A 27,123-nucleotide genomic window follows, 5' to 3' on the forward strand; every position below is an offset into this window, starting at 1 on the left:
GCAGGTGACATTAGCTATTGTGTACGGACCCCTGCGCAGAGACCTATTAAAACCAGCTTGGAGTGTGTGACGGGAGTGAGAAGATCTATTTGTCCCGCTGGATTGTGTAAGGGAAGGAGCCTTTGTGTTGCCAGCTGCAAAATTGCTTCATGATTAAGTCAAAATTTGCTACTGAATTTTGCTGGGAAGTACCGTCAATTGGGAGGGAAAGCGACATATCGCAGGGGACAGGTTGGAGGATTTTGGGTTGAAAAACGTGCAGAACTGAGGAATGGAGCAGCCTGAGCAGGAGGGAAAGGTCCTGGAGCCAGAGAGGTATTAGGAATTCTTAATGAAATCAGCCGGGTGTGGCAGGAAGGGGGATGATAAGTCACGATAACGAGGATGAGATACGGCTGTGGAGCCCGTCCGTTGGGGTGTTACGCCAGGGATGGGGAAATAAGGATGCCGAGGCTGGAGCAAGCCCTCAGCTGGAACGTGGTTCTGGACTGTTGTGTGTGAGGGGGATAGCATCGTTGGGGGAACAACGAGCTTGTCTCCTGGGGACAGATAAAACCAGTGTGGTTTGTTTAGGCCAAGGGAAGTCTTCTCTCTCGAAACAGCCTGAACACCTTGAGTGGGGAAACAATTCTTGACAAAGAGAGTAACTGAGCCCAGGGTACAGGCTCGCTGTGAAGAACTTTAAGCTGAAAATTAGCTTTATTTTATCAGAGATGTAAAATTACGGAGGGCTCTTCCTATAGGATGGAGGGGGAAAATGGAACATTTTAAGAATTCAGATGACTTTTATAAAAATCATTGTAGGAAGCAGAACCTGCTATAGCAAGGGCTGGACCTTACAAACACACACACACACACTACCCACCCCCGATCTGGTTCTCTAATTCTGTGTATTTTTCCCCGGTGAAGCGGCCCCTCCACTCCCGCGGCGGGGCTGGGGCTGCCTGGGGAAAATGGCGGTGCAGCCCTCTGGCTCGCCGTAGCCCCGGAGGACCGGCGGCGCCGCGCTCTCCCCACGTCTCTATGGCCGCGCTGGGCGCCTCGGCGTGTTCGCCGCCAACCGCCTCCAGCTTCGGGTGGCGCTCTATCCGAGGTGACGTCTCGGTGGTGGTTCTGGGCGGTGGCGCTCTGTGAGGCGACGGTGCCGTCTCGCTGGCCGGGCGGAGGGCGGGCCTGGCGGAGCCATGGCGGCCGTGCGGGGCCTGCGGATCTCGGTGAAGGCGGAGGCAACGGCGACAACGGCGGAGCCTCGCGGCCCGGAGCCTGAGCCTATGGAAGTGGAAGAGGGCGAGCTGGAGACCATCCCTGTGAGGCGCTCGCTGCGGGAACTCATTCCGGTGAGGGACGTGCGGTGGGGTCACGGGCAGGGGGGACGGAGGGACCAGCTCCCGGGGGGGGGGGGGGGGGGGGGGGGCAGGGTGCGTAAAAGGTGGTGAGAGTGGCGGGGAGGGGGGGGGGTCTGTAAGGGCGGTTGGAGGTACCTTGGTAGGAAAAGGACCGACATGGGGTGGGAGGCGCATGAGGGGAAGCGGTGGGGTGAGGAGTGGCGGGGCGTGGGGCCGTGAGGGGACCTCGAGGTGTCTGAGGGGAGTTTGGGGGCACATGGTTAGAGGAAGCGTCCAGGACGTGCTTGGGAGCGAAGAGAATAAAGGAGGTGGTGGTGGTGGTGGTGGTGGTGGGAAAGAGGATTTGGGCTGTAGTGGTGGGCTGTAGAGGAAGGCTGTGGATGGGAGAGTGTAAAAGGAGTGCTTGGTGCAGGGAACATAGCAGGGGGTGAGCGTGGGAGAACTGAGTTGGAGGCGCTGGGAATGTGGGCTCTGATGGGTTTTGAGGGTTTCCTTCCTTTTTGGTTTTTTCCCCTTTTTATTTTTTTGCTAATTGTTCCTGTACGATTTTTAGGAGGATTAGGTTTAATACCTAAAAATGGGTCAGAGTTCTTCTAAACTCCTAAACAGTCTTTTGCTCTCAAAACTTGTGTGGAAATTACTTTACAAACTAATCTCTAATTAGCTGATTTACCAACATGCTTGAGCTTCTTCCAAATATGTGGCCTAAAAGACAGCACCCTACTGTGCTTCCTTGTGCTCCATGAGTCAACCTTAGGCAGTGCGTTTTTATAACTTTAAAAATAATATTTGTTTTGCTTTTATTTTTAATAACTCTAAACATTTGGCAGCTTTAGAGAAACTTTGACACTGTTACTGAGAAGAGCAGTTAGATTGTGTGTACTTTGGCATTTCTAAACTAAGACTGCCCTACTTTCTAGAACAAGTCCTTTAGCCAAAATAATTATGGCAGCACAAGTGTAAAGAACACGTTTATCCCTAGAGAAAGCAAGATATGTACTTCCAGCCCCAAACTTGCCAGGTGATGGTCTTGAGTGTGCCGGAATGAAGACGTGCCATTTTTACATGTGAAACCATGGAAGGGACAGAATTGGGTCATTGGTCTAGGGCCTGTGTGGTTTAGTGCAGTCTTGTGAATTCAGCAGCCTTGATTGATGGAAATAAAACTTGTAATTTTTTTTTTCCTCACATCATTCTCCACTTTTTATCAGTGGTAGGTTTGTATCAAAACCGTAATGCTTTATCTTGCTGGTATTTGGAACTTGGGTTTGAAATATTGATAGCAATAGGGGTAAAAGTTACTTGTTTAATTAACTTGTTAAAAGTTACTTATGTATATGTTTTCGTGTACTGACTTTTGAGACGAAAAGTTGCAAACTGACACTTCAAGAGTTGGGTATCGCTGTTAAATCTGTTCATGTTTTACAAAGAAATTATACTTGAACCCAAAATTGTGGAAATTTTAGTTAGGAAAGGTGTTTGATGACATCCTATGTGTGTGTGTGTATATATATATCTATCTATATGTATATATATATGACTTTCCCTGAGAGAGAGAGTAAGTAAAAACCTTAGCAATGGCAGATTATATTTCACACACAGAAACTAAGTTTTGCCAAAGGAAAGAATCTTTATAGTAAAGGAAGTTTGGTTTAGTTCATGTGCTTTTACCTTCCCTTACATCAGCGAGAATTACTGCTTGTGTACCTGTCTATTTAGGGATGTAGCTTGGAGCCAGGGTCAAGGAGAAGAGGAATCTCATAGAAATGGCCAGGGTTGTTTTTTCAGCATGGCAAGTGTGTTGCTTTCAGTGTTTGTTGAGATTTCATCACCATTTTGCTTTGTTTCAGGACACTAGTAGGAGATATGAGAACAAAGCTGGAAGTTTCATTACTGGAATAGATGTAACCTCCAAGGTAATTTTTGTGCTACGGTTCTTAAACATATTCTAATTATTGCTACTGGAAAGGAGAAACCATTTCATTTATTTCTTCCCCAACATGCACAGAAGCTTAGCCTCACATTCAGATAGCTGGCATTTTTCAACGGCTAGGGAATTCTCCTTTTGTTGATTGCAGCCTCCATCAGGACCTGATATCCCTTGTAAACTGTGAGAGTTAGCTGGTTTAAGTTACAAAAATTGGTGTGCCAAAACCTGAAAATGTTTCTATTCAAATTGCCGTGGTGCCACTCGATTCTGCAAAGCAAAGCCCGTTGAGACAAGGCAGCTGCGGGTTTTCCTCTTAGATGAGCGACAGGAGGGAGAACAAGTGCTTGGCAGGAAAATCTGGTTTCATTGCCTTCTGTCTTCCACGGGCATTTTATTGCATAATTATTTAAGACATAGTTTGAAGAATGTGAACAGCTGTTGCATTTAAATAACTTAAAGTTACATAATTCTGTGGAACTTCAGGAACTTAATCCTACAGCTCATCTCTGTACGTGTAGTGCCAAATTGGCTGTTGCTTCGTATTGTACAATTGACTGCTGCATCTGGCATTTGATAGTGGAGAAAAAGCATTTGGTTGTATACTTTACAGGACTGATATAATTTTACATGTTCTAACCGCTGTGACTCCCACCACAACAGTGTGCTGACAAGTCATGTGTTCCCATTTTGCGTTACTGAAGCTCAGAAGATTGTGCTTATCAAAGAGTACAAAGAGCGTTCTGGATGAAGACTGAAAATCGGCTTTTTGGCTTTAGTATCTAGCTTGTGTTTTGTAATTTAGTCAAAAATTTGAAGTTCCCCTAGTCAGGGGAAAGCTGTCAGCTTTTGCTATGTTCTTTAATGGTGCAACTCGGAAAAACCTCAAGAAACGTGGCCAAAGATGTTGTGACAATCTTTAAAGCCTAATGAAAAGCCCGTGTTTGTTTGGATGTCATCGGTGGCAGTTTTTGCTTAATCGCAGTTTGTGTTCCAAATTTGACTTTGGTTAGTAAGATCCAAAAAATCTATAATGCTTCCTAATAAATTCTGTAGAATAAGGAGCTTCTTAGTCAGTTTCAAAAGTTGTGTAAGAGCCACGTAAGCTGTTGCTCATGAGCTACTTAAAAGCAGCTTGAATTGCCAGTCTAAACAAGAGCTCTGCAGTCAGTGCTCCAGCTAGTGGTGTTAGAGTCGTGCTCAGAGAGACAAGTGTATGGTTTTGTATATATTTCAAAAACAGATAGAGAAAAATCTCTGTAATCTTAAAAGATTAGTTTTCCGTTTGGTGGAAATCCTTGTTTTAAGAGAGCTTTTTTTTGAGCACAGCCTCTGTGCGTTTGTTAGGAAGGAAAAGGTGATGTTACTGTTCCATCATGGCATCTGGGCATTGTCTGAGGTAGCTTGTTTTCCGTGCATCCTTATTCCCGTTGTGTTGCTGGACCTACATCAAAACTATTATGTGGCCCAGAAATATTTTAGTGAATTATTTCTACATTCTGAAACTCACAGGTCTCTTCGGAGTTAATAGAATTGTTAATATAGATCCTGGCTGTCTGGTAGCTTTTATTTTCAATATCTGGTCCTTTGGTGCGACTCGTTGGGAATGCTGCTGTGATTCCTGTTTTCACTGCGTTGTTTTGCGTTTTGCAGGAAGCGATTGAGAAAAAGGAGCAAAGAGCAAAACGCTTTCATTTTCGAGCTGAAGTGAATCTTGCCCAAAGGAATGTGGCATTGGATCGGGACATGATGAAGAAAGGTACAAGTTTATCCAGCACTCAAGAAGAAAGATCTGTTTATTTCCTCACAGTTGCTTTACTTAATTTATCCTATAATATTTCTTGCAGTCCCAGAGGTTTTCCCAGATCAAAATAAATCACTTTGGGTTATTTTTCACCTTTTTATTTTACTGTCGTTATTTTTTAAACTACTTGACAGTTATCGGTTCACTCCTTGTTTTACCAGCCCTAGAAAGCAGACGACACTTTTTGCGTACCTTACTTACCGTTTGGCAATGGCACCTCGTGCTGCATGTCCAAGATTGACCTTCTGCGTCAGTGCTGTTTTAAGAATCTTTAAATTCTTTGGAAAGACCAGACCTTGAGCACTGTTTGTGTACAAGTGGAGGACTCTGTGTCCCATGCACAGTGAGATCAGATTCTGTGCTGTCCGCGCGGTGAAGCTGGACTGATGGCGCCTGTGCTCTTAGGTGGCAAGCTGGGCACGTCGGGATATGAGCAGATCAGCCGGAGATGTGTGCACAACAGCCTGGCGCTCTTGGCATCCAGTTAGTTCTCCAGGCTTTTTTCCCAGCTGGCAGCTTGGACGCACTAAGCCATGGCCTACAGCAGCTCGCCATCAGATGGGACAAGGGGAAGGGCTTTGCAGGCGTGTCCTGGTCACAGGCCTCGTTAATATTCTGGCTCTTTGGTACTTCATGGTAGTACTTCAGCAGCATTTAAGAAAAAGATGTTTTCAAGGCAGTTTGATTGCTATGCAGTAGCTGCATCTACCAATGCTTGTAATGTTACCTCTTTTTAATTCTCAGTTTATTAAATTTTGGCTTTCTGGAATAACAATTCGAGTTACGGTGTTTTAGAATGATGTACATCACACGTTGTTTTAATTAGCTTCCCTTTAGCTTCTTTACAATGGTTGCTTTATAAACCCATATGTTACTGATATAAAAGCTTGCTCTACAGAAATAAGCACCAGGTTTGTGTATCTTCCTCTTTACAGCAATTCCTAAAGTGAGACTGGACACAATTTACATTTGTGGGGTGGATGAGATGAGTACACAGGACATCTTTGCCTATTTCAAAGAGTATCCTCCTGCTCATATTGAGTGGTTGGATGATACATCATGTAAGTAAATGGAGTCTTTTGTCTGGAATTCTTTATTTTTTTTAATGTTGGTCGTAGCTGTACATGACATAGTGGCTTTCAAAGTCACTGATCTTTGCCTGTCTCGGTTTCCCTGTCGTTTGCCTTAGTCAAAAGAGATTTAGAAGGAAAGAATTAATAGCATATGGTGAAAATCAAACCCTCTGTCTGGTTGGGTGTTTATTATTGGGAAGAGAGAGCACAGAAAAACTTGCAGATCTCTTAAGTGGGGAAAAAAAAAAGTCTAAAATTTTGTGCTGCTTACAGCTTGACGTAAATAGTATACCTGCTTGTGTCACAGAAGATGACGTTCTGAGAGAAGATTATTGAGCTGTGTGCTGCGAAGGGGCAGACTTGTTGCCATGTTTTAGTATTCTCCAGGAGAAATTAGCGGGTGGAAGAAGGTGGCAGCTGAATGTGATTTACATGGATTGGAAAACAAATGTAAACTCACGTTGCAAGGGCTGTTTTGGGGAATAAGCATGCAGTGAGATTGCCAGAACAATAGAAGGTTGGTGACAGTCATGCTTGCTTCAGTGAAACCGAAGGCTGTACGAGAGTTGTTTTGCTACAGTTGGGCGCTGGATGGTGGAACTGGAAGGCTCTGAGATTGTCATGGGGCTAGAAACCCTGTAACTGAAATCATATAAAAAGAAGTAGGAGCCAGTGCAGGTTTTCCAGTTGGATTGGGATTGCTAGAAACTGGTTTATTGACAAGCATGGCAGACCCGGGAGAATTAGTAGCGTGGTTCCCTGGAATGACCCTGAAGGAATTACATTCCAGTGCAAGACAAAAGATACGATATGCCACGAAATACTGGTAACCTTGAAGTCACTGTGTGTGACAGCTTGATATACTGCCTCAGGCTGACAGAAAATCTGAAACACAATGAGCTCTGAGTGGACAATTGCGCTGGAGAGGTGCTTGATGAACCTGTGGTGCTGCATAAGCTAGCGAGTGCACAGCTTAGCTCTGTGTCTGAGGCTGCATTTCTAAGATTGTCTGATAGTCCTTTTTTCTGTCTGATTATCCTTTTTCTTAAATGTTACATGAATAAATTTAGTGTGGAACCAGAGTGAACTTGCAGTGCAAAAATGCAGGCTTCAGAGTCACAACAATACTTTAGCCAGTTGTAGTTAAAACACCTCTTTTTTTAATGATTAATTTTCATGCTGTATCTGAGTTAGCGTGCTAACTACACTTGGTAAAAATATCAAGAAAAAAAAAGCATTATCTTTTCAGCATAGATTTGCGTTGCAGCATGGCAAATTTTACTGTTCCCAACCGAATTACATCTCAAGGTGTCTTACTGCAAAGGTGAATTTAGACAGTGTTCTGTGTTTCACACTGATGAACATAAAATGATAAAGGCTTTGAAAAATAGGAGATGTGAAGAGCAGGTAGGCATGCATAAATGAGAAGTTGTTAGCCAGTCCCTGAAGTTAGTATCCAGGTGTTCTTCACCTTGTAAGTCTTGTCTGTTCAAGCGATTTAAGAGATCTTGTGACACTGAATACTTTTCTTGATATCTGAATATGCTCTGCATAATGGCAGAGCAGTAGATGACATTTGTTACTGTATTTGCACTGGATGCATCCGTGCAGAAAGCTTTTGCTGAAAGCCTCTTTCTGAGCAGTTTTAGCTCTTTCAATTTCGACATCTATGAAATGCTTTAAATTGGCCTAATAAGTTATATTTTAGTACCACCTGCTGCTGCTTACGGCATGTACGAGGTGTATACTGAATCAGTATAACCTGTGTCCACAATAGTCTGTGCAAAGTGCTTGAGCCCTCTCCTATTTTCATACTTTTTGGCAAAGATTAACAGGATTCCTCAGTAAAGTCCAAGGTTCTGTTAAATTGCCAAAGGGGGGGGGAAGAATCAAGGCTTTTTTCTTCTCCAGCCCCACCTCCTGCCCCCTTAATTGCATTTGCATGCTAACACATTCCTGGCATATGCTGACACTGATTCAGTATCCTGATTTGCTGCTCTCGGGAAGCAGTTTCTAATGTATATGGTTGTGCATTTCAGGGAGTTTGGGTTTGATCAGTTGTTTGTGGTTTTTTTGGTAATGTGATGAAAGTTTTGTGTCCTCCAGCTTATCAAGCGTGTTACAGAGTATGACTTTCCCTGCAAGAGGTACATCTGATTACTTTTTTGTCGTGCCACTCTGTAAGAGCGTTTCTGAACTTTTGTTAGTAGTTTCTCTCCAGTAAGGCAGTGCATGTGACTGCTTGATTATACAAACTGCATTTTGTTTTTCTGTGTGTTTATATATGTCATAGGTAATGTGGTCTGGCTTGATGAAGTAACAGCAACACGGGCTCTAATAAACATGAGTTCCTTGCCTGACCAGGAGAAGACAAAAAGCAGAGAAAACAATGAAGAGAAGACAGCTGAAAAAACCAAGAAAGGTAGATTGAGATATGCTTATATAGACATCATGTACTTAAAGCAATGAAACTTTAAACTTGTGCTTGGGTACTGCATAATCTAAATTACTGAAGGAGCTTCTATCGTATAGTTTCAGGTAAATGTATTCTGCCGCTTTAAAAAAGGCTTTCATCTTGGAAACCTTTTGAAGAAGCTGCTTCTTAAAAGGTGGGTTGGAGCTAGACCAAAAGCAGTAATTCAGTCGCTACTGAACATGTTAGATGCAGGGACAGATTCAGATACGGTATTCATAGTGGTACACGTTGCACAGAAACGAGGCTGTGTGATGTGCCTACAAAGGCAGTAAAAGGATGGATTCTAAGTGTGGAAAAAGCAGGTGTAAGGAAATGTCCTATTTTTGAAATACCGCAGTTGATTCCTTTCTTGGTACAGCACCATCCTTTAAGGATATCGTTCTCACTGAGGTGACGTTGTGTCACTTCACTGCTGTATAGCATCTCTAAATTTCGCCTTTATACTTTCAAGAAAGAAACACACTGAAAGGTTAGTTATAAAAGAGCAAAGGAGCGAAAGTACATCTTAATGTTGTCATAAATCTTGTACCTTAATGTCTTTAATTGTAAATTTTTTTTACTTTTATGGGTGTAAGTTAAAAATCAGGCTTTTGCTACCTTAGGACTGTTTTGCTGTTAGGCTTGTATGGTAAATTGCTGTGGTTCAAAGTGCTGTACTACACGGTACAAAGCAAAGAGAGATGTTATATTTATTAACTCTTCCATAGATTTTGCTTAAGTGTGCTATATGAACAAAATGCAAATAGCTAATCTCTCTATTAGATATTTGCAGTGCTACCAAAAACCTTTCTAGAAAGTTTGGGGTTTAAGGCTTTGTTAAACTTGTGGGTCCTTCTAACTCATCCCCGTTTTGTCTCGTTGCTTTTCTCCGCAATACAGTGGCTCCTCAACCATCCACGTGACTTTTAATTTTGGGGCAAATGTTGATAATGCTTCAAGTAAGACTTGTTATGAGGTTTTTGGAGATTAGTGACTGTCTTGTTTAAATGGAGCATAAATATATGTATTTAATCTTGTTGGCTACAGTTGGTGCATTACATCATCATTACACCACATCTCAAAATAAAAACTGTTATCTAAATTACTCCTGTTCATCTGGAAAAGTGGGACGTTAGATAAAGTACAAACCCTTCGATTACATCTTAAGGTGTGAGATGCATACAGATACACTGGAGTAATCTGGCTGAGTTGCATTCCTTTTTTAGATGGGAATTTGAAGACTATTTGGGTATTTAGGGAAGGAAGAGACTAGTCTTTACTGTGAGAAGCTTGTCATTTGGGGGAAAAGAAAAGTACTTGAATGTTGTCGCTCACGTAACTTAATTATTCAGATTTGAATTTGCCTCATTCGTTTACCTAAATTCTCTCTTTGGTTTCGGTTTGGTTAACTGTGCTTTGCCATTTTCTTTGAACTTGGGTTTATTTTCAGGATCTTTTGAACAGCTGTTGCTCTCTATTTTAAGTTTTCAAGTCTGTTGTTGGATGAGATTTAAGATAGGGAACTCTGAAATATAAAATAGGGGTGGTTTTTTTAGTCTTATGTGCCTATGAAGTACTTGAGATCTTTGCAAATGATATTGGTGTAAGTTGATAGCTGTCCATATTCACCACTTTTTTGTTTTGTTTTGTTTTCCCTGAGAACTGTTTGGAAAAAGATATTCCAGTGTCAGTTTCCTTTCTCTGAGCTAAAAAGAACTCTGAAAAATCTCTGCAAGCATCTCACAATTCTGGTAGTTCTGGAAGCGTGCACTCTTCTGTTGGTTATTACACTTTGAAATTAAGTTCACTGATTTTTTTTTTTTTTTTTCCTCCTGCTCTCTCTCAGAAACTTCTAAGCTTTTGAATAATAAACTGGTTTACATCGTTAGTATTGGGTACTTGTAGCATTTTAAAGGGAGGCTGAAGGAAAGAGGCTTTTGTATGCCTTTTACAGTCTTGGCCTTGCTGATCTCTGTCACAGCCTGAAATGCAGTGCGATTTCATTTGCTTTCAGAGAATTAATAATCCGTGTGTGCTGCCGCAGGCCGTTATCAGCACAGAGGCTGTGCTCATGCGTGCTTCAAATTTCTGTAGACATTTACTGTTCTGATGATTCTCTAGGCTGCAGAGAAGAAAGGATAACATCTTCAGTTTGATTTCAGGGAATGTAGGTGGTAATAATCAAATGTGACTGACGCACTAAAATGGACATGATTTTTTTCCCCCGTTATTTTCCTTCTTAGAAAAACAGGAGGAAAGTTCTGATGATGAGACAGAAGAAGGTGAAGTTGAGGATGACAATCCAAGTGACGTTGAGGTCAGTACGGAAGGAAGGTGAAAACACTGTTATGGAGGTTTAGCTCTGACTGGTGGTAAAGTCTTTGTCACATCATAGTTTTAACCGTATATATTTGCAGTTCACAATTTAATTATCAAAGTAAATTAGATGGGGAAATGGCAGGATGTGCTGTTGGTGAGAATAGCTATGTAAGAGTGTTTTGTGGTGGCAGATTTTTGAAGAGTGCTGGGGCATCCAGCACGTCAGAGCTAGACTGGCTGCTCTTTTCTGCTGAGAGGAGTCAATGAAAGAACAATGATGAAGGCAGCGGCCTTTCAGCAGTGAAGGCAGTGCTTAAAGAGACAAATAGGATTTAGGCTGCCCATAGATATGTGCGGGAATCAGCATCTGCATTGATGTTTTGTGAGTAATTTAATCTTCACTGGCTGAATATATAATAGGTGTGATTAGTATTTTCTTTAGGAATGGCTCAGTGAACGCTCATACATCATGGAAGTCTGAATTTTAGTTTCTATAAAACAGATATAAATGAAAAACAAAGCCTTTTGGTCATTGTGTGAGGGCATGAGAACCTGTTAGTAAAACCTTTTAGATGGGAAACAAAAAAATCAAATAGTTGTTTTTCAGTGTCCAAGTTATGCTATTTATTTTCTGCATTTCGGTCATTAGCGTAGTGTCATTTGAAAATTATTGGATTTAATAGTCTGGGATAATGTTATGAAGGAAATAGTGTAAATCTTTAGGGCAAATTACTTTAAAATTCACATTAGTTTGTCAAGAAAAAAGAGCTGAATTCATTTGAACATAATTTGAAGAGTAGTTTTCTTAATGATCAGTTGATTGCTTCTCTGTAAGCAATCCATTTTTATTCAACAGTAATTTTATTTTTGAGTCCAAAATACCTTTTTTGCCCCCCAAAGTTGGATGCCCTCTCCCAGGTAGAAGAGGATTCTCTCCTGCGTAATGATCTTCGCCCTGCCAATAAACTGGCTAAAGGAAACAAGCTATTCATGAGATTTGCTACTAAAGGTAAATGAACGGCTTAACAAGCATAATGAATTACTTGCTTGCTGTAGTTTTATTTGTTGACTAATTAATGACTTGAAATACGTAATTTTTATTTGCAAAATTGTCAGGTTTTTTGCTAATCATTAGGTATTAAGATTTTGCAGTAAATGCACATTTAGTGTGTGAATTAAATCCAGTTCAAGTTGTATGAAAGCCACTGTACAGAAAAATTTTATCTTGGGCTCAGGGCATTCTTCCCAGTGCCATAGAATAGGTTTTATGATGCCTTTCACAGAGGTGGATTTCACGTTTTATAAATATGAAAACAATTTGAGATGCTGATGAGGTATTAGTGGAAATTATTGTTGAATACAGTTGAGTTATTAAATTATTTATGAGTAAAATGAAAATGCATAGAATTTCTGGGCCACGTGGGAAGTGACACGTCCCTGAAGAAAAGAAAGGTCATGAATAAGGTAAGTATGGCCTCCAGCAGTTACAGTGGGATGTAATGCTCTGTTCAGCTGATGCGTAGAAACTCAGTCTCCCTAGAATTAAGTTTCTAGACACAAATAAAACAAATAAATAAATAAATAAAAATGGTGGTATGAGAAATTTCAGAGGTGTCAGCAAAATTGTATCCTTCATGAGGGAGCTGGAAGTAGTGCTGATCTGCAAGATGTATTCAGTCTTACTTTCACTGTCTGTGTCTTTGACTGGATAGTTGTTTATTTTTATGCTAGTGTTGTAAGGTATATTCTAAGAGGGAAATATTCCTTTAATTCCTGTTTTTTCAGATGACAAAAAAGAGCTGGGAGCTGCAAGGCGGAGCCAGTATTACATGAAATACGGCAATCCAAATTATGGAGGCATGAAGGGGATTCTTAGCAATTCTTGGTGAGTATTGGATAGAGGAACTGGAACATTGCAGGTAGTTGGACAAGATAGTCTAAAATTCTTAAATTGTGGATTTTCTTTCAATTCAGTTTAGGTGCTTCTTAACGCGTAAATAATGTTTTTACAATGTGCTTATGATTTTGCAAGGGGAGTATTTTTTCATTAATATAATGAGTGTTTATATTCAAAACAGATCTTTGGCATAAATAGATGTCTGCTATTAAAGTGAGTGATAATTGCATAACCCAGGGCTGAATATGGCTCATTCATGATGCCCTTTCTATGACAGGAATGTAATTTTTTTTTTTTTTTTTTTTATGGTGTTGCAGGAAACGAAGATACCACTCACGTCGAATCCATCGGGATGTGATAAAGAAAAGGACACTTATTGGGGATGATGTTGGCTTGACTCCTCCTTATAAACATCGTCATTCAGGTACTTGATGCCGATAGGTCGACCCTGTAAGATACAGCTGGGGAATGGAGGGCTGGAAAGGACCTTAAACAAAGCCTCATGTAATCCCCTGCAGTGTGTGAAAGTGAAGTATACTTTTAAAAAATACATCTATAACTGAATCACATTTTCAGAGTTTGCAGGGAGCAACTGAGGCAGAAGCTTCACGCTGCCTGTTGGCTTACCAAAAAGCTGCTACTTTTTATGTGGTATTTGCTTTTACAACTTTAGGACATGGGGACTATAGCAGCAAGGCAAAAAGAAGAGATAACTTCTTTAAACTTCATGGCAGTTTGTCGTATTTGCTACGTCACTTCTTCCATTCTATGAAAAGGCAAGCTCTAGATGTGGAACAATAAAGATTAGAAAATTGTATTAATTAATACAATTAATACCCTAATTAGGGTTGAATACCTTCATCTACTGCCTAAGGTAGGGGGAGTGCATTAGATAAATAACTGGTGTGAAAATCTTTGACAGGAGACAAATACAGTGTCAAAGTTTCATGTGTGAGTGGCCTGTTAAAAATACAGCCATGGATCTATCAAATCTCATGGAAGATTTTACATGTTGGTAACGTACTGCTTTCTAAAAAGATGCTTGCACCCTGCTGATGACTAAATTTAAGTGGTTGATTTATATTTAAATCAGTATGTGTGGTAAGTTCATCCCAATGATGCATGGGTTCTTTCTGGCATTACTGCTTACAGGACGTCAAAGAACGATTGCGGAGACAGCAGTTGTCACGTTAAGCCCTGTGGGATCATAGGAATTGTTCTGCTCAGTTCAGGATGTGTGAACTGCACCTGCTGCAAGAGGCAGTTGTACTTTATACGTTCAGTCCAGCTTTATGCTTGAGCAGGCTTCGGAGACAGTGAACACCATGGACTTCTTTTCTCCTGTGGCAATTGTCTTCCACTTAGGCTATTCTGTAATATACATTCCACTTAGAATATTTAGCAAAATATTCTCTCTCTTTAGCCTTAGAGAGCTACAAAGACTCATTTGTAGCAGATCATTAATTACAGAGATTTATTTTTGCCTTGGTTTTAAGGTGCCTTATATGAATAATAAACTTCAGTTTATCAGAATCAGTTTGTTTTGCTGCAGGCTTAGTAAATGTCCCTGAGGAGCCTATTGAGGAGGAAGAAGAGGAGGAAGAAGATCAGGATATGGATGAAGATGACAGAGTTGTGGTAGAGTACCGCGATGAACTGCAAGCTTTCAAACAGTCCCGAGATCGCAGTGCAGCAAGGCGCTCGAGTGCTAGTGCGTCTGATTCTGATGAAATGGACTATGACCTTGAACTGAAAATGATATCGACGCCCTCTCCCAAAAAGAGCATGAAAATGACGATGTATGCAGATGAGGTGGAATCACAACTGAAAAATATTAGGTAAAAGTTTCTTTAAGAGTATCAGTGAAAAGGCACTCTCATTTTTAGTTACTGACAGAGCTGTCAAAACTTAAAGACAAACTGTTGAAACTACTTTTTCAATTCTTAATATAATTTTGTAATGGATGTTTTAAAATAAGAAATACAAAATACAGAAAACACTGATCCAGGCTTTTAATTACAATTAACATTTTTAAAATACAGCTTCCTTTGCAGATGATGTAACCCTGCTTATTGATAATAATGAAGCTCACAGTGGAATCAGTAGAAATACATGCAAGCAAGAGCAATTGACTTCTTGCATTTCATAGCTAGGCCAGGGAGAATTAACTCCTCTTTTTCTTTTCCCTTTACCCCTTCCTCTTTTCTCACAAAGAAGAATAACCCTTAAGTGTTGATGACAAAAAGGAATTTATGTTCATTATGGGCATATTAACCAAAATCACATATATTGTAGATTATTAAAATAACTTTGACATGCATCCCTTCAGTAGTATGATTATACTTCATTATATTGTCAAGTCTTTCAACAGTGTTGAGGTTGCTTATCTGCTCTGAATTTTGACCCAGCCTTAGGGAGGCAAACTCAATACCTGCCTTGAAATGGATACTGGGGTATTCATGGGATTCTTGCTAAACTGAGGGTTCTGCCTGGAACACGTGCTCTTCTAAGTAATGTTTTTACCTCTGTTTCTCAGTAGAGAAATCCTGATGTTACTGTTTTCTACAAATTTTACATAAAATTCTATGAATTTTACATACAAGAAGACTTAAGAACTATAGTAGGTTTCATTTCATTTCATGTCAATGGACATTAAATCCATTACTTTTTTTTTTTAGGAATTCCATGCGAGCAGATAGCATAGCAACCAGTAACATCAAAAATCGGATTGGAAGTAAAGGATCATCAGAGAAAGTTGCAGATGTGAGACTACTGTTAGAAGAAAAACGTCAGAATAATACTGGGCCACGGCAGCCAAACAGCACTGTAAAATCAGGTAATTTTAGAGTCTTGTATGGTGCGGAGTTGTGAGTGGCTCGTTAAAGTGGATATATTCATTGCACATCTGTGCTCCACTGCAGCTAACAAACCTGAGGGAGTTTTGTTCAGCAGCAGTTTCTGCATCCATACAGTTAATTTTCCCTCACTAAGAGACTGAGTTGGGGATTGCTTTGGGAAAAATGAAGCATATTTGAGTGAAAGAGTGACATTTATTTTTATCCAATTTACTTGCCTGTTTCTGTTTCCCCCCACTTTGTCCTTTTTGATTTGCTCACTCCTTGAGGCAGAGATTCTGTACAACTCTGAGAAACCTAGCACGTGGGGAGCTCATGTACAAAATGAGACGTGAAACACTAGCTACTTACATGAAAGAACCTGTATTACATGAATATGGACATACTTTTCGATTGGCAGGGTTTGGTTTTGGGCTCAATTGACTGTTGCTTTTTGGCTCAGGCAGGCGTAATTTCAGCTGCTTCTGAAATAGCTGGTATCCAGGGGATTGCCTTGACTGAGAAGTGAAAGATAGGCTTTGTATCAATGTAATGTAGGAGGTAATGTTAGTGTGTTTTGACCCTCCTGCACATTTTGGGGCTCTGACAAGTTGACACATAAATCCTGTAACTTCCTTTGCCTTTATGTTTTTGTTTGGATCTTAATGCTAGGAGTATCTACCTAAACCAGATAAACTTCAGAATGTTAGATCATAGGCTAGGTGTCAATATATTTAGGATTCTTATATTCTGATTTTCATTTTATTCTGCAAAATAACAAGCAGTATTAGAATTCTAAAGCAATGTAGATATTATCTGAAAAGAACTGTTGAAGGCACCCATACTAATTTTGCTGTAATCATACCTCATGCTGGATACATACACGCCGTGCTGCTAAAATACAGCAAGCCATGGAGTAACTTTTTTGATCTGCTGGCCACAGCACAACCTGAAAACGTTAAATGTCAAATTTATTGCCAAAAAAAAAAAAAAGAAAAATTAAATTTGGATAAATTGTATTGCAGACATGGATGGGACTGAAATCTGATTATGAAAGACATAAATGAAAAAAAATAAAGAAAAGATAAAAGCAGAGAATCTGTCTAGTTTCAAGCTGTACAATTTGTGAATGAGCAGAAAATTAGTAGGCAGAACTAGAGTAAATGCAACATGATTTTTGTCATTTTAATCACTGAAAATATCCCCAGATGTGCGGCAAAGACTGGGAAAAAGACCACATTCTCCGGAAATTAAACCTCCAAGTAGCACCTCTGCTCCTCGTCGAGAACCAATATCAGACGTACACAGCCGGTTAGGAATCCCCAAACAAGATGTAAAAGGCCTCTACTCTGATACCAGAGAGAAGAAATCAGGTTAGTTTTATGGAGAAAACGCAATACTGCAATTCCTTTGATTTTAGAGTATAAGAGAAATTTCAGCAGAAAATCATGAAGGATGTTTGGTTGAGTGAAACTGAAGATGAATTAGAAAATGTTTGTTCAGAGCTTTGCAGTCTAAATGCACGTAGGTGGGTTGGGCTGAGTATTTTTATGAGCAGTATTTATATATAGGTATGCTTAAAAGTAGAGGGCTGCTTTAAACCTATGGCCAAAACTGGGCACTGAAACAAGAGTAACGAATGCAGCGGCACTTCAGACCTGCGTGTCGCATTCTCTGCAAACGGGAAACCGGACAAGACTGCACTGAGCCTCCCGTATTTTAATTTCGGCTACCGCTTCCAAGCGCAGTAAGTTCTGTGCCAAACATTAAGGTGGGAGAAGTACAACGAGTTTAAAGAGATGCAGTGAATTTAAGACTAGGTTCCTCAGGCTTCCTCCAGAATTCCTTGTAGTCCTGTCTTTTTTTTTTTTTTTTTCTTTTTACAAAAATGTTTGTTTTTCATCTGATTAGGTAATTTATGGACCCGATTAGGGTCTGCTCCGAAGACGCAAGAAAAGACTTCAGATAAACCTGAAAACTCTGTGGCATCTCCAGAGGAAGATGATTCGGAGCTCCAGCGGGTTTGGGGTGCTCTCATTAAGGAAAAAGAACAGTCTCGGCAAAAAAAGAGTCGATTGGATAATTTACCATCTCTACAAATCGAAATCAGCCGAGAAAGCAGTTCTGGATCAGACACTGAATCGTGATTGTTTTTACTTTCTGATCCTCAAGATGGTGACTCTGCAGTGTGGCAAGATTTCCTTTGCCCAAAAGCTGGACCTGGCAAAGACTCTGCAGTGAAGGTTCCAGAAGTGTCTCTGTTCCTTTTATACAAAAAGAGAGATGCGTATACCACTTGAAACCTAAAGCAGTCATGTTTGTCTGGAGTCTGTGGTTGGCCCTGTGTTACGTAGGGCGTTGTCATATGTGTTTGTTACGGCAAACCTGTAGTTAATTCTAGCAAAACACTTTTCCCCAAGCTTCGAACTTCAAAGAAGAGGCAGAAATGCTCTGTATTTTTAATAGATCTTTTTGTTCTTAATATTTTTAACATGGAGCCTTCTAACAAAATACACAGTTCATCCAAAGAACAGGGCATTTCCTAATCAACATCATTGCCTTGCCCTTCTGGCTCTTACCAGCACCTTTCCTTTCCTCTTGAAGTAATAACAATAATGCTTCCTGGGTAGGCAGCCAGCAAGGATAAAGCGTGAAGGGACTATCATGTTCCCTTCCTCCAAAATACTGAATGTAAATCTAAGTTAAACATTTTAGTACAGTGAAATTTCACATAGTATCCAAGTAGCATCACTGCTCTCAAGAAATATGGCTCATTTATTTTGGTGATACTATGTTCTGCTGTAGTAGGGATTGAGCTGTTCAAGACTGCAAAGTTGGATGTTTGAGAATTGTGTAAATTCCCAAGGGTTTAATTTTTTTTGTTACATGATGAGAAATTATATTCCTTTCATTTCATCTCTATTATGTTTTGAAGAAATCTAACAATTTAAAAGCATACATTTTTATATTTGTGAGAATTTTCCTGTTGGCCACAGTGAAAGCTATAGTGGTGTTTTCCTATGTGCTGTTTAACTATATATATATATATAACTGAAAGAGAAAAGGAAAACTATAGGGTCACTGTCTCATGTTGATATTTTTGAATGTTCTTATTGTATAGTACACGTGGCTGTGGACATGGTTGACTTGTTACATTCAGCTTTTTTACCCGCACACCCTCTCTAGGGAGGAAGAAGGTTTGATCAGTGTGCAACTGCAGGTTTTTCTTGCTGCCCATGGCATTTATTTTGATTGCCAGTAATCCTGAATGAGGAATGATGCTAGCACATCACGTTCTGGTAAACGGAACAGGTACCAAAACCATTGTCCGTGTCGTGGTTTTAGGCTCAGCTGGCACCTAAACGCCACGTGGCCACTCGCTCACACACACTGCCCGCCCCCACCGGTGGGATGGGGAGGAGAGTCGGAAGAAAAAGGTAAAACCTCATGAATTGAGATCAGGACAGTTTAATAGGAGAGAAGGAACAACAGAAATAACAATGCTAATGAAATAATACCTAAAGCGAGTGCTGTACAATGCAACTGCTCACCACCCGGCAACCTGACGCCCAGCCCACCTTCCCCAGCGTCATCCTCTCCCCCAGCCCGCTCCCCCCTTATAGACAGAGCATGACGTCATATGGTATCAAACATCCCCCTGGCTAGTTGGGTTTCCCTGTCCTGGCTGTGCCCCCTCCCAGCTTCTTCTGAAAATTAACCCTATCCTAGCCAAACCCAGGACATTATCCACCTCTTATTCTACACCACCTACATCATGCCCAGATCCTACGCTTTCCAGTTATTTACCGCTACTTTTCCTGACTATGGATAGATGCAGATCGTTCCCTTTGTCTACGGGTCATCCCGCTAATGTGTCTGTTGAGTCATTTAATCCCTAACTTCGGGGCTCCATCTGTCCTAACAGTCTTTCAGGGCAGGAGAGATGGTGTTGGGTTGCCACGTGCTCACGTTGCACCCGGAGCTCACGGTCTGTGGGCTGAAGATGTTGATCTGGAGGAAGTTGCTGGGCACGAGTTGGTGAAGGCAGTTCAAGTTCCATCACTGCTGCCCCTCGCTCGTTTTCATCAAAGTCCATCCTTCGTTGATTTGAGTGATTCTCACTGTAATACCATTGATGTGACACACAGCAACTGCGGTAGTCATGTCATACAGTGGCAGGGTTATTTAGCAATTAACGTTATACAATTTAATTCATCCAAAATTAAATCCCCTTGGGGTATGCATTGACCTTCCTCTTCCTTCCACATCACCCACCAAATGCACCCGGGTCCTTGAGCAAAAGCAATCCCGTGCATGGGTTTGCCTGAGGCAGGGCTAACCCAGACTGTCTTCTCTAACGTACCCTTCACGTGCACTGTGGGGACTTTATCCCCTTCCACAGCACCGGGGAGGTTTGATCGGGCAGTGCCAGCCCAAGTGGTAGATCCTCTAGTGTAAACTAACGAGGTGGCTGTTGCTAAAGGTGTATCTGGTGTTTGAAGGTCGCACCCCCCCATTGCTCTCGGGGTAGTTTTTAGCAGCCCATTGCATCATTTGATTTCCCTGGAGGCTGGTGCAAGGTGGGGAATGTGACCTACCTGCTCGTGCCTGACAGAAGTCGCCTCCAGAGGCTGAGGGCTTATGTCCATTTTCCAATTGCCACGTCAACGTCCCCTTCCCTAGACAGGGATCCCAGCTGCTTGGCTTCCCTATCCTCCAATTCCAGGCTACTGGCCCCGTTATCCCAGCAGCAGAGCAGCCAGGTGACAGTATGCTCACCTGGACGGCGGCTGAAATCCTTTCGCATATCTCGCAGCTCGCTCAAGGGTAGGGATTGGGTGGTTATCTCTGCTTCTGCCTCTTCCTTCTGTTCTCCTGATGACTCTGGTTCACCTTCATCACTCACTAAGCGAAATAATTTTTGGTGTATTTCTTCTTTTGTATAGGGACAACTGATACCAGCACAGGTTGGCCTCTGGTTCAGCTGCAGCGCCTGTCGCCAGGGTTGGAGTAGCCACAGTGCTTGTCACAGGGCTGGAATAGCTGCAGTGCCTGTCGGCCTGGTTTTAGGTCCAGAGACCTTCTCTTCCCCTTGAGGGGATAGTGCTGGGAAGGACTTGGTGGGTGTGGGCCAGGCCCCAGCACACTGCAGTGATTTGTGTCTCTCTGGAATTGCCAGGCTGACCGCATACTTTTTCCAAATATTTTACTAGTTTTTCAGGATGCTGCACTTGTTCAGAGGTGAAATTCCAAAACAGAGGTGACCACTGTCCTAGGCACTTGCCCATACTCTTCCCCCACACCCTGCCACTCATAACCATCCAGCCTCAGGGCAGATCTCCGGGTGGCGGTCTTAAATTTTTTCTACTCCCCTAAACAAGACCTGGGACACATTCAGGAGACATAGCAACAAGAGCATGCTGGCTTGGACATCCCAAGGATCTCAAAAGCTGTTGTAATTACCTTGGAGGAGAAAGGAGAGGTGAAAGAGAGGTAGAAGGTAATCAAAGAATCATAGAATGGTTTGGGTTGGAAGGGACCTCAAAGATCATCTGGTTCCAACCCCCATGATATGGAGGGGCACCTCCCACCAGACCAGGTTGCTCAAGGCTCCATCCAACCTGGCCTTGAACGCTGCCAGTGATGGAGCATCCACAGCTTCCTTAGGCAACCTGGTCCAGTGCCTCACCACCCTCAGGGTGAAGAACTCCTTCCTTGTATCTAGTGTAAACCTGCCCTCTCCCAGCTTCCAACCATCACCCCTCGTCCTGTCACTGCAGGCCCTTGTAAAAAGTCCCTCCCAGCCTTCCTGTAGGCCCCCTTCAGCACTGGCAGGCCACTCTAAGGTGATCCTGGAGCCTTCTCATCTCCAGGCTGAACAAGCCCAACTCTCTCAGCCTGTTCCCATAAGAAAGGGGTTCCAACCCTCTGACCATCTTGGTAGCCCTCCTCTGGACTCGCTCCAACAGCTCCATGTCTTTCTTGTATCGGGGGCTCCAGAGCTGGATGCAGTATTCCAGGTGGAGTCTCACCAGAGCAGAGCAGAGGGGCAGAATCTTCACCTCGTGACCAGTGATGTAATCATGTCATAAGTCGACATTACCCAGTACAGCAAAATGATAGTCCTGATCCCTCTCCAGGAGGGGATGAAAGGACAGTTTAATAGAACAACACAAGGAGAGAAGGAACAACATTGATAACAATCATGCTAATGAAATGAAATAATATGTAAAAAAAGTGATGTGCAACACAACTGCTCATCACCTGGACCCCCTCCCCCTGGCCAGCTCCTCTGTTATACAGCGAGCGAGCATGATGTCGTACGGTATCAAATATCCCCTTGGCTAGTTGGGTTTGCCTGTCCTGGCTGTGCCCTCTCCCAGTTTCTTGTGCAAATTAACCCTATCCTAGCCGAACCCAGGACAGGCCGCTACATTTTGATAGTCTGAAAATTTATTTGCATTGTCCCTGTTTCCTAGGTTCTGTCAGTCCAAAATGTCTGCAAGTATCTCTTCCCTTTTCTGCTTTTTAACAACTGTTTAATCTTCCCCCCCCCCCCCCTTCTTTTTGTACCGAGTTGAAATAGGTTTGAGGCTTCGCAAAAGCAAGGAATCTGCAATTAACTTTTCTTATTGCTTTATGATGTGTTAGAATAGCAGCATGTAAAATGAAAGGTACAGTGACTAGAAGGGCAATCTGGGGACTGACTGGGCTTCAAGCCTTATTATTTCCTTGGTTTGTGACACTCGTCCTTGATTTTATAGTTAATTATGGAATATATAAATGTCTCATAAAAGTACTGTTGAGAGTAAATGACCACAATGTCTGATCACTGTCATAATCCATTTTAACATGTGCTTTCACTGATATCCCTTCCAAAGCTTTCCAATAGAATCGTACCCATACCGTACCCATTTCTCAAGATCCTGACAAAATTTTTTTAACCACTGCCTTTTTGCCAGTAAACCTTTGTGTTGTGTTACTGCTTTGACTCCATTATGACCTTGCCTTTTCCTGAAAGGAGGTGGTAGATATGAATCATGCACCTGGTCTGTGAAGACAGGTTTCTGCACCGTGAATCTTTGCATGTTTTTAAACTCAGTGACTGTTTGTGGTCTGCTGTTAGTGTTGCTGATACTGTTTCCATGTAAATACTCATGACTTGAGCCTGGTGAAGGACAGACTGACAGGTACCAAGGGCAGAATAGGAATAATCTCTTCAACTGCTATGAAAGATCTGAACCAATGGGTGTGTGAAATCAAGACAAGCGATGTAGGCAAAGGCTTGCGTTCGAGGCAGAGGAGCCATGAAGACTGCTTCTGTCTTCCAGGTAGTCGTAAATACGCCTTACAAATGCCTCCATGGTCGTTGGGTCCGTTGTGTTTATGGTTTGGGGGGTGGGTGATGTGTGTTAATGAGACCATGGTAGCTTAGCTGCAAGAGAAATAGAGGTTTACTGTTGAAGGGACCTATGGAGAGGTTTTTTTGTAATTGAGCCTGGTTTTGCTTTTTGATGATGTACAGAGAAGCCTTGAAAAGTGTTTGCTGGTATCAGGAATTCTAGTTTTGGTCTTCTTTAGTTACCTGCACATGGGTTTTGATAAGTAAAAATGAGCATTGAATCTTTAGTGAATGCTTTTTCCTCAACATGGTTAACTTAAGTCTATTTGACTTAGAGAGAGATTGCATAGAGAATTTTGTTCTAAGTCCCCTTCTCTTTGAGGTCAGCTCTTTCACTCTTAGCTAATGTGTTCTTGATCTTTCACTGAACTCCCAGATATTATCACCTTCAAGGAATTTGATGCAGAAATTAATCCAATACTGAGATTTGCAACCTATGTATTTTACTAAAATGAAGTTATGTTGAAAATTGCAAGAAGGAGAAGTTTGGCTTTGGCTGTTGGTGGAGGGTACAAGGCATACCTCAGAGGAAAAAATGGTTCTGAATTTTAGGTGACTTGTTATAGGACCACACTAGTCCTTCTTCTAGGAAGTTTTTGCTGTTTTAAAAAGATATTTTTTGATAAATGGTTCAGGCAACCGTTACATTGTGCAAAGAAATCATCGTGGGGGCTACAGGCTCTGTGCCTGCAGCTATCCTCAGGCAGACTCCAAGGAGTCTGGCATCGACAGTGAGACTTGAAAGCGACAGCTTTTTTTGTTTCGGAAGATGATGGCCAATGCGTTTAACAGACAGGGAAAACAAAAAAAAACCACCTTATTTTCAGTTCAAGATGACGTTATAATGTGAAAATAATGAAACTTTTATTTAAGCTGTTCTATTCCAAATAAAAGTGGTCTGCAGTCACCCTGACCTACCCAGTTTCGCTGGAACAGACATCATGAAGGGCAGTGCTGCACCTCTCCTTGGCGAAGGGCCTGCGGGCGCCCCCTTGGCGGTGCCTTCCTGGGGGCAAAATGAGGGTCCCTGCTTCCAGGTGTCACCTGTCCCAGCCCAGCCATAATAAACCCACTTTCCTGCTTTTAACCGAGTAGAAGGGTGCTTAAAATTAGGGTCCTACCGACCTAACGAAGCTGAGAGAAGCCCCAGGGCCCAACTCCCCGCAGCTCCCATCTGCGCCGCGCTGCAGGAAATGGACGCCTCGGCCCGCCCCCACGTTGCTGAAGCAGTGGCACATCCCGGCCCCCCCCGGCGGGGGGGGTGGTACGTCCCAAGCCTTTATAAACGGCCGCCGGAGCTCTTCGCGCCCTTTCGTCCTGGGTGTTTGCTTGAGGTGAGATGTGTGCGTGGGCCTCTGGTGCGGGGTTGGGGCCTGTTAGGTGTCGTGGAATGCGGGCAGAGAGGAGGCGGAGGCCGGGCTTGCGGGGTGAGGCGCCCTTCTCTTTTAGCGGGGGCCTTTCCGCCGCGGAGCTGAGGGCCTCCACACGCACCTCCCCGACGCGCACCCCTCCTCTCGGCAGTGGTGGCGTCCGCCGTGCCTCCCCGTCCCTAGGCCCGTTGGGGCTCGGCCCGACCATTCGAGGCAGCGGCGGGGGGCGCCGTTGGTGACGTGCGGCCCGAGTGCCGCGCGCAGGGGAGGGGTGTGGCCTCGGAGCACATGGCGCCTGACCCTCTTTGTCCCCGCAGGCCGGTCATGGAGGCGGACACCGGCACCGGGCGCTCCCGGCCGCCGGCACCCCGCGAGCGGGGCTGGAATGGTGCTGGGGCTGCTGAAACGGCTGCCCGGTAAGTCCGAAGGGGCTCGGTTGGGTTGGGAGGCCGGGGAGCGGGTGCGGGGTCACGCCGGCATCGCTGCTCTTGCGGCCTGAGCCGCTGTCGGGGTGGTGCTGCCGCCCTTGGCGAGCTCGTGGAGCTCGGAGTAAGAGCCTTGGGAGGGTAAAGGCTCTTCACGTTCGGTTCCTTCCTCCTCAGGAGTCTCTTGGCCGATTTCAGGCCGGTCAGTGTCGCGTGTTGCTGGGCAGAGGCCTGCCAAGCTGAGAGCTCCCCAAGGGCTGCGGAGGTAACGCTTCTGCGGTTAGTGCTTGGTATTCGTACGCTTTCTGTGGGTTTTTCTTTTTTTATTTTTGGCGCTGTTTTTAGCAAACGGGTCTCTTTTTTTTTTGGTTGTTCGTTGACCCTTTCTGTGCAATGAACGTTACAACCCTAGAGTTGGTGTGGTGTGTGGAATTCCAGTTTAAAACCTTACAGGGAGTGCAGTCTGGCAAAGCTGTGTAAGCGAGATTTCTAAGTTTCCTGACTAAGAACAGTTTAGACAGGATTGTTGATTACTAAAAGTTGGCTGATAGAAATATTTTTGTGATTCATGGTATCAACACAAACATGGGTGGAATTACAAGCAGGGCGTTGGTGGTGAGGTTCTGGTTTTGGTGGGGGTTTTATTTATTTATTTATTTTTCCCTGGATAAACTAACATTCTAAAATTACTGCTGAAGAGTATTCTAGTAATGTTTCTTTTCCTTTTATTCCCACAGCAGAAAGATGTATTGAAGTAAAGAGTAAGTTCATTTTATTTTATACTAAGGTGCACAAAGTTGTTAAAGTTCCGGGCCTTTACTTACATGCTAATGATGTAAAGCAATTAAATACAGGACCATTGGTCAAAAATAACCCGTAACAATTACATTGTAAAGCAAGTTAAATAAAAACTGGTTAAAACTGATGTTAGGTATCATTAAGTTAACAGAGCTAATGCTTTTTAATAACAAAGGGGAAAATGTCCAGCTGTTGGTTCAAAATGAAACAATTACTGTGTTGTAAGTAATCAAATACAAAAGCTGTTGGCTGTTGATGATGATAACCCTGAATAGGAAGTGCCGTCAGATGCGAGAACTGACGATAACCTCCTTATTTGTCTGAATACAGCTATGTGTGTGCAGGGTTTGAGTTCTAGAAATTTGTCTTCTAGAACTAATCGGGCAACTTTTATTTCTACTTGCTTTCTGTGAAAAGTGCTCTTGTAATATCTTAACGTAGCTTCACGTTCGTCTGTTTCACTTCAGCTGCGGAGCCTGGTCTTTCCAGAGAAAGGTGACACGATTGGGACTGGGAGCAGGTTGCTCTTTGGAGATGGCCCTAATGTGAAGGTAAGGGATGAATTTCACTGGACCATGTAGAGCTTTACACCAGGTGGAATCCAAGATGAGAATAAACGAGGCTTATAGGCTGCCAAAAACTTGAGAGGCATATTTTGTAGGTTCAAACTTTATAGCTTAAATCAGTCTGCTTTCCCTCCTCTCTTCCTCAAAATTTAAAGCCCTGTGATGCTTACTTCCTGATATCTCTGTATTTAGATACAGCTTGTGGGTCTTGGCTGCCACGTACTGATTGTTACTAATGACTCCCAATTGATGTTGCAGCTCTTCACAAGTCCTGTGGAAGGCAGTGAGACAGCAAGAGCAGGAGATTCTTCTGGGTGAGTTTAATATTTGGTGTGCTGTTCAGTGAGATGGTTTTTTGGTTACAGTCTCAGAAACATTACCTCATTGTCTGTGTTTTTATTTCTGTATATTCTTAGCTCTAAAAGTATAGTTATGGTCAAAACCCCCACTTGTACTGGACTAAGATATGGACAGTAAAGGTGTTAGAGCAGCTGTCCTCTGCGCTACGGTTTTGCTGACAGCACTGTAGAGCAAAGAGATAAAGGTCTTGCTTCTGCTAGAAATAAATCAGTTTACCCAAAGATATCATATGATGAAACCAACCAAAAATTGCTGGAATTACCGGCAGATTGACTGGTGGTGAGCAAAGGTTTTGCTGATGATATCCCTTATGTTAACAAATGGGTTAATACTTAGTGGTGAATGGTTAACTTATCCATGCTGTTGTATTACAGGTGTTTCTGCTGAAAACATCTTGTCTGGTGAAGAAGGAATCCCATAAAGACATCTGTGTGAGCTTGGGGACTACTGTTTGTAAACACAACATGTTTTTCTGCACTAAGATGTTAAAAAATGGCAACAGTTACAGTTTTGGTTACACATATATTAAAATTCTCTGTCAAAAACC

At 42.6% G+C, this 27,123-nt stretch overlaps 1 protein-coding gene, 1 long non-coding RNA gene and 2 other non-coding genes across 5 annotated transcripts; all 4 read left to right on the top strand.

Annotated features, from left to right (window-relative positions):
* Positions 1-1,184: 1,184 nt before the first annotated feature.
* NCBP3 (nuclear cap binding subunit 3) lies at positions 1,185-17,957 on the top strand. 2 transcript variants are annotated; one of them, XM_086475173.1, is made up of 13 exons: positions 1,185-1,337; positions 3,197-3,262; positions 4,927-5,032; positions 6,013-6,138; positions 8,444-8,572; positions 10,849-10,922; positions 11,825-11,933; positions 12,710-12,809; positions 13,139-13,245; positions 14,374-14,659; positions 15,500-15,657; positions 16,864-17,028; positions 17,567-17,957. In XM_086475173.1, the coding sequence occupies exons 1-13, from the start codon at positions 1,185-1,187 to the stop codon at positions 17,800-17,802; spliced, it is 1,815 nt and encodes a 604-aa protein (XP_086331299.1). In that variant the 3' UTR covers positions 17,803-17,957. The 2 variants fall into 2 exon arrangements, with proteins under 2 accessions (XP_086331299.1, XP_086331300.1); XM_086475174.1 differs by lacking the exons at positions 1,185-1,337; positions 3,197-3,262; positions 4,927-5,032 and having other exon boundaries at positions 6,036-6,138; positions 14,359-14,659.
* A 7,944-nt stretch (positions 17,958-25,901) lies between these two features.
* On the top strand, positions 25,902-25,976 carry LOC147414166 (small nucleolar RNA SNORD49). The gene has a single exon (XR_015183958.1). It is a non-coding gene; the product is annotated as a small nucleolar RNA SNORD49 (small nucleolar RNA).
* A 147-nt stretch (positions 25,977-26,123) lies between these two features.
* On the top strand, positions 26,124-27,123 carry LOC147414167 (uncharacterized). The gene is made up of 3 exons (XR_015183956.1): positions 26,124-26,201; positions 26,475-26,530; positions 26,951-27,123. It is a non-coding gene; the product is annotated as an uncharacterized LOC147414167 (long non-coding RNA).
* Positions 26,804-26,877, top strand: LOC147414168 (small nucleolar RNA SNORD65). Its single transcript, XR_015183962.1, has one exon. It is a non-coding gene; the product is annotated as a small nucleolar RNA SNORD65 (small nucleolar RNA).

This window comes from Leptosomus discolor, chromosome 18, assembly GCF_034619465.1.
Source record: "Leptosomus discolor isolate bLepDis1 chromosome 18, bLepDis1.hap2, whole genome shotgun sequence".
Classification (NCBI taxonomy): Eukaryota; Metazoa; Chordata; class Aves; order Leptosomiformes; family Leptosomidae; genus Leptosomus; species Leptosomus discolor.

Excerpts from the sequence above, each read along its gene's own strand:
- NCBP3 (XM_086475173.1), top strand. The coding sequence starts at position 1,185 with ATGGCGGCCGTGCGGGGCCTGCGGATCTCGGTGAAGGCGGAGGCAACG. Across the intron at positions 5,033-6,012 it reads TCGGGACATGATGAAGAAAG|CAATTCCTAAAGTGAGACTG; the intron begins GTACAAGTTTAT and ends TCCTCTTTACAG. Across the intron at positions 13,246-14,373 it reads TTATAAACATCGTCATTCAG|GCTTAGTAAATGTCCCTGAG; the intron begins GTACTTGATGCC and ends GTTTTGCTGCAG.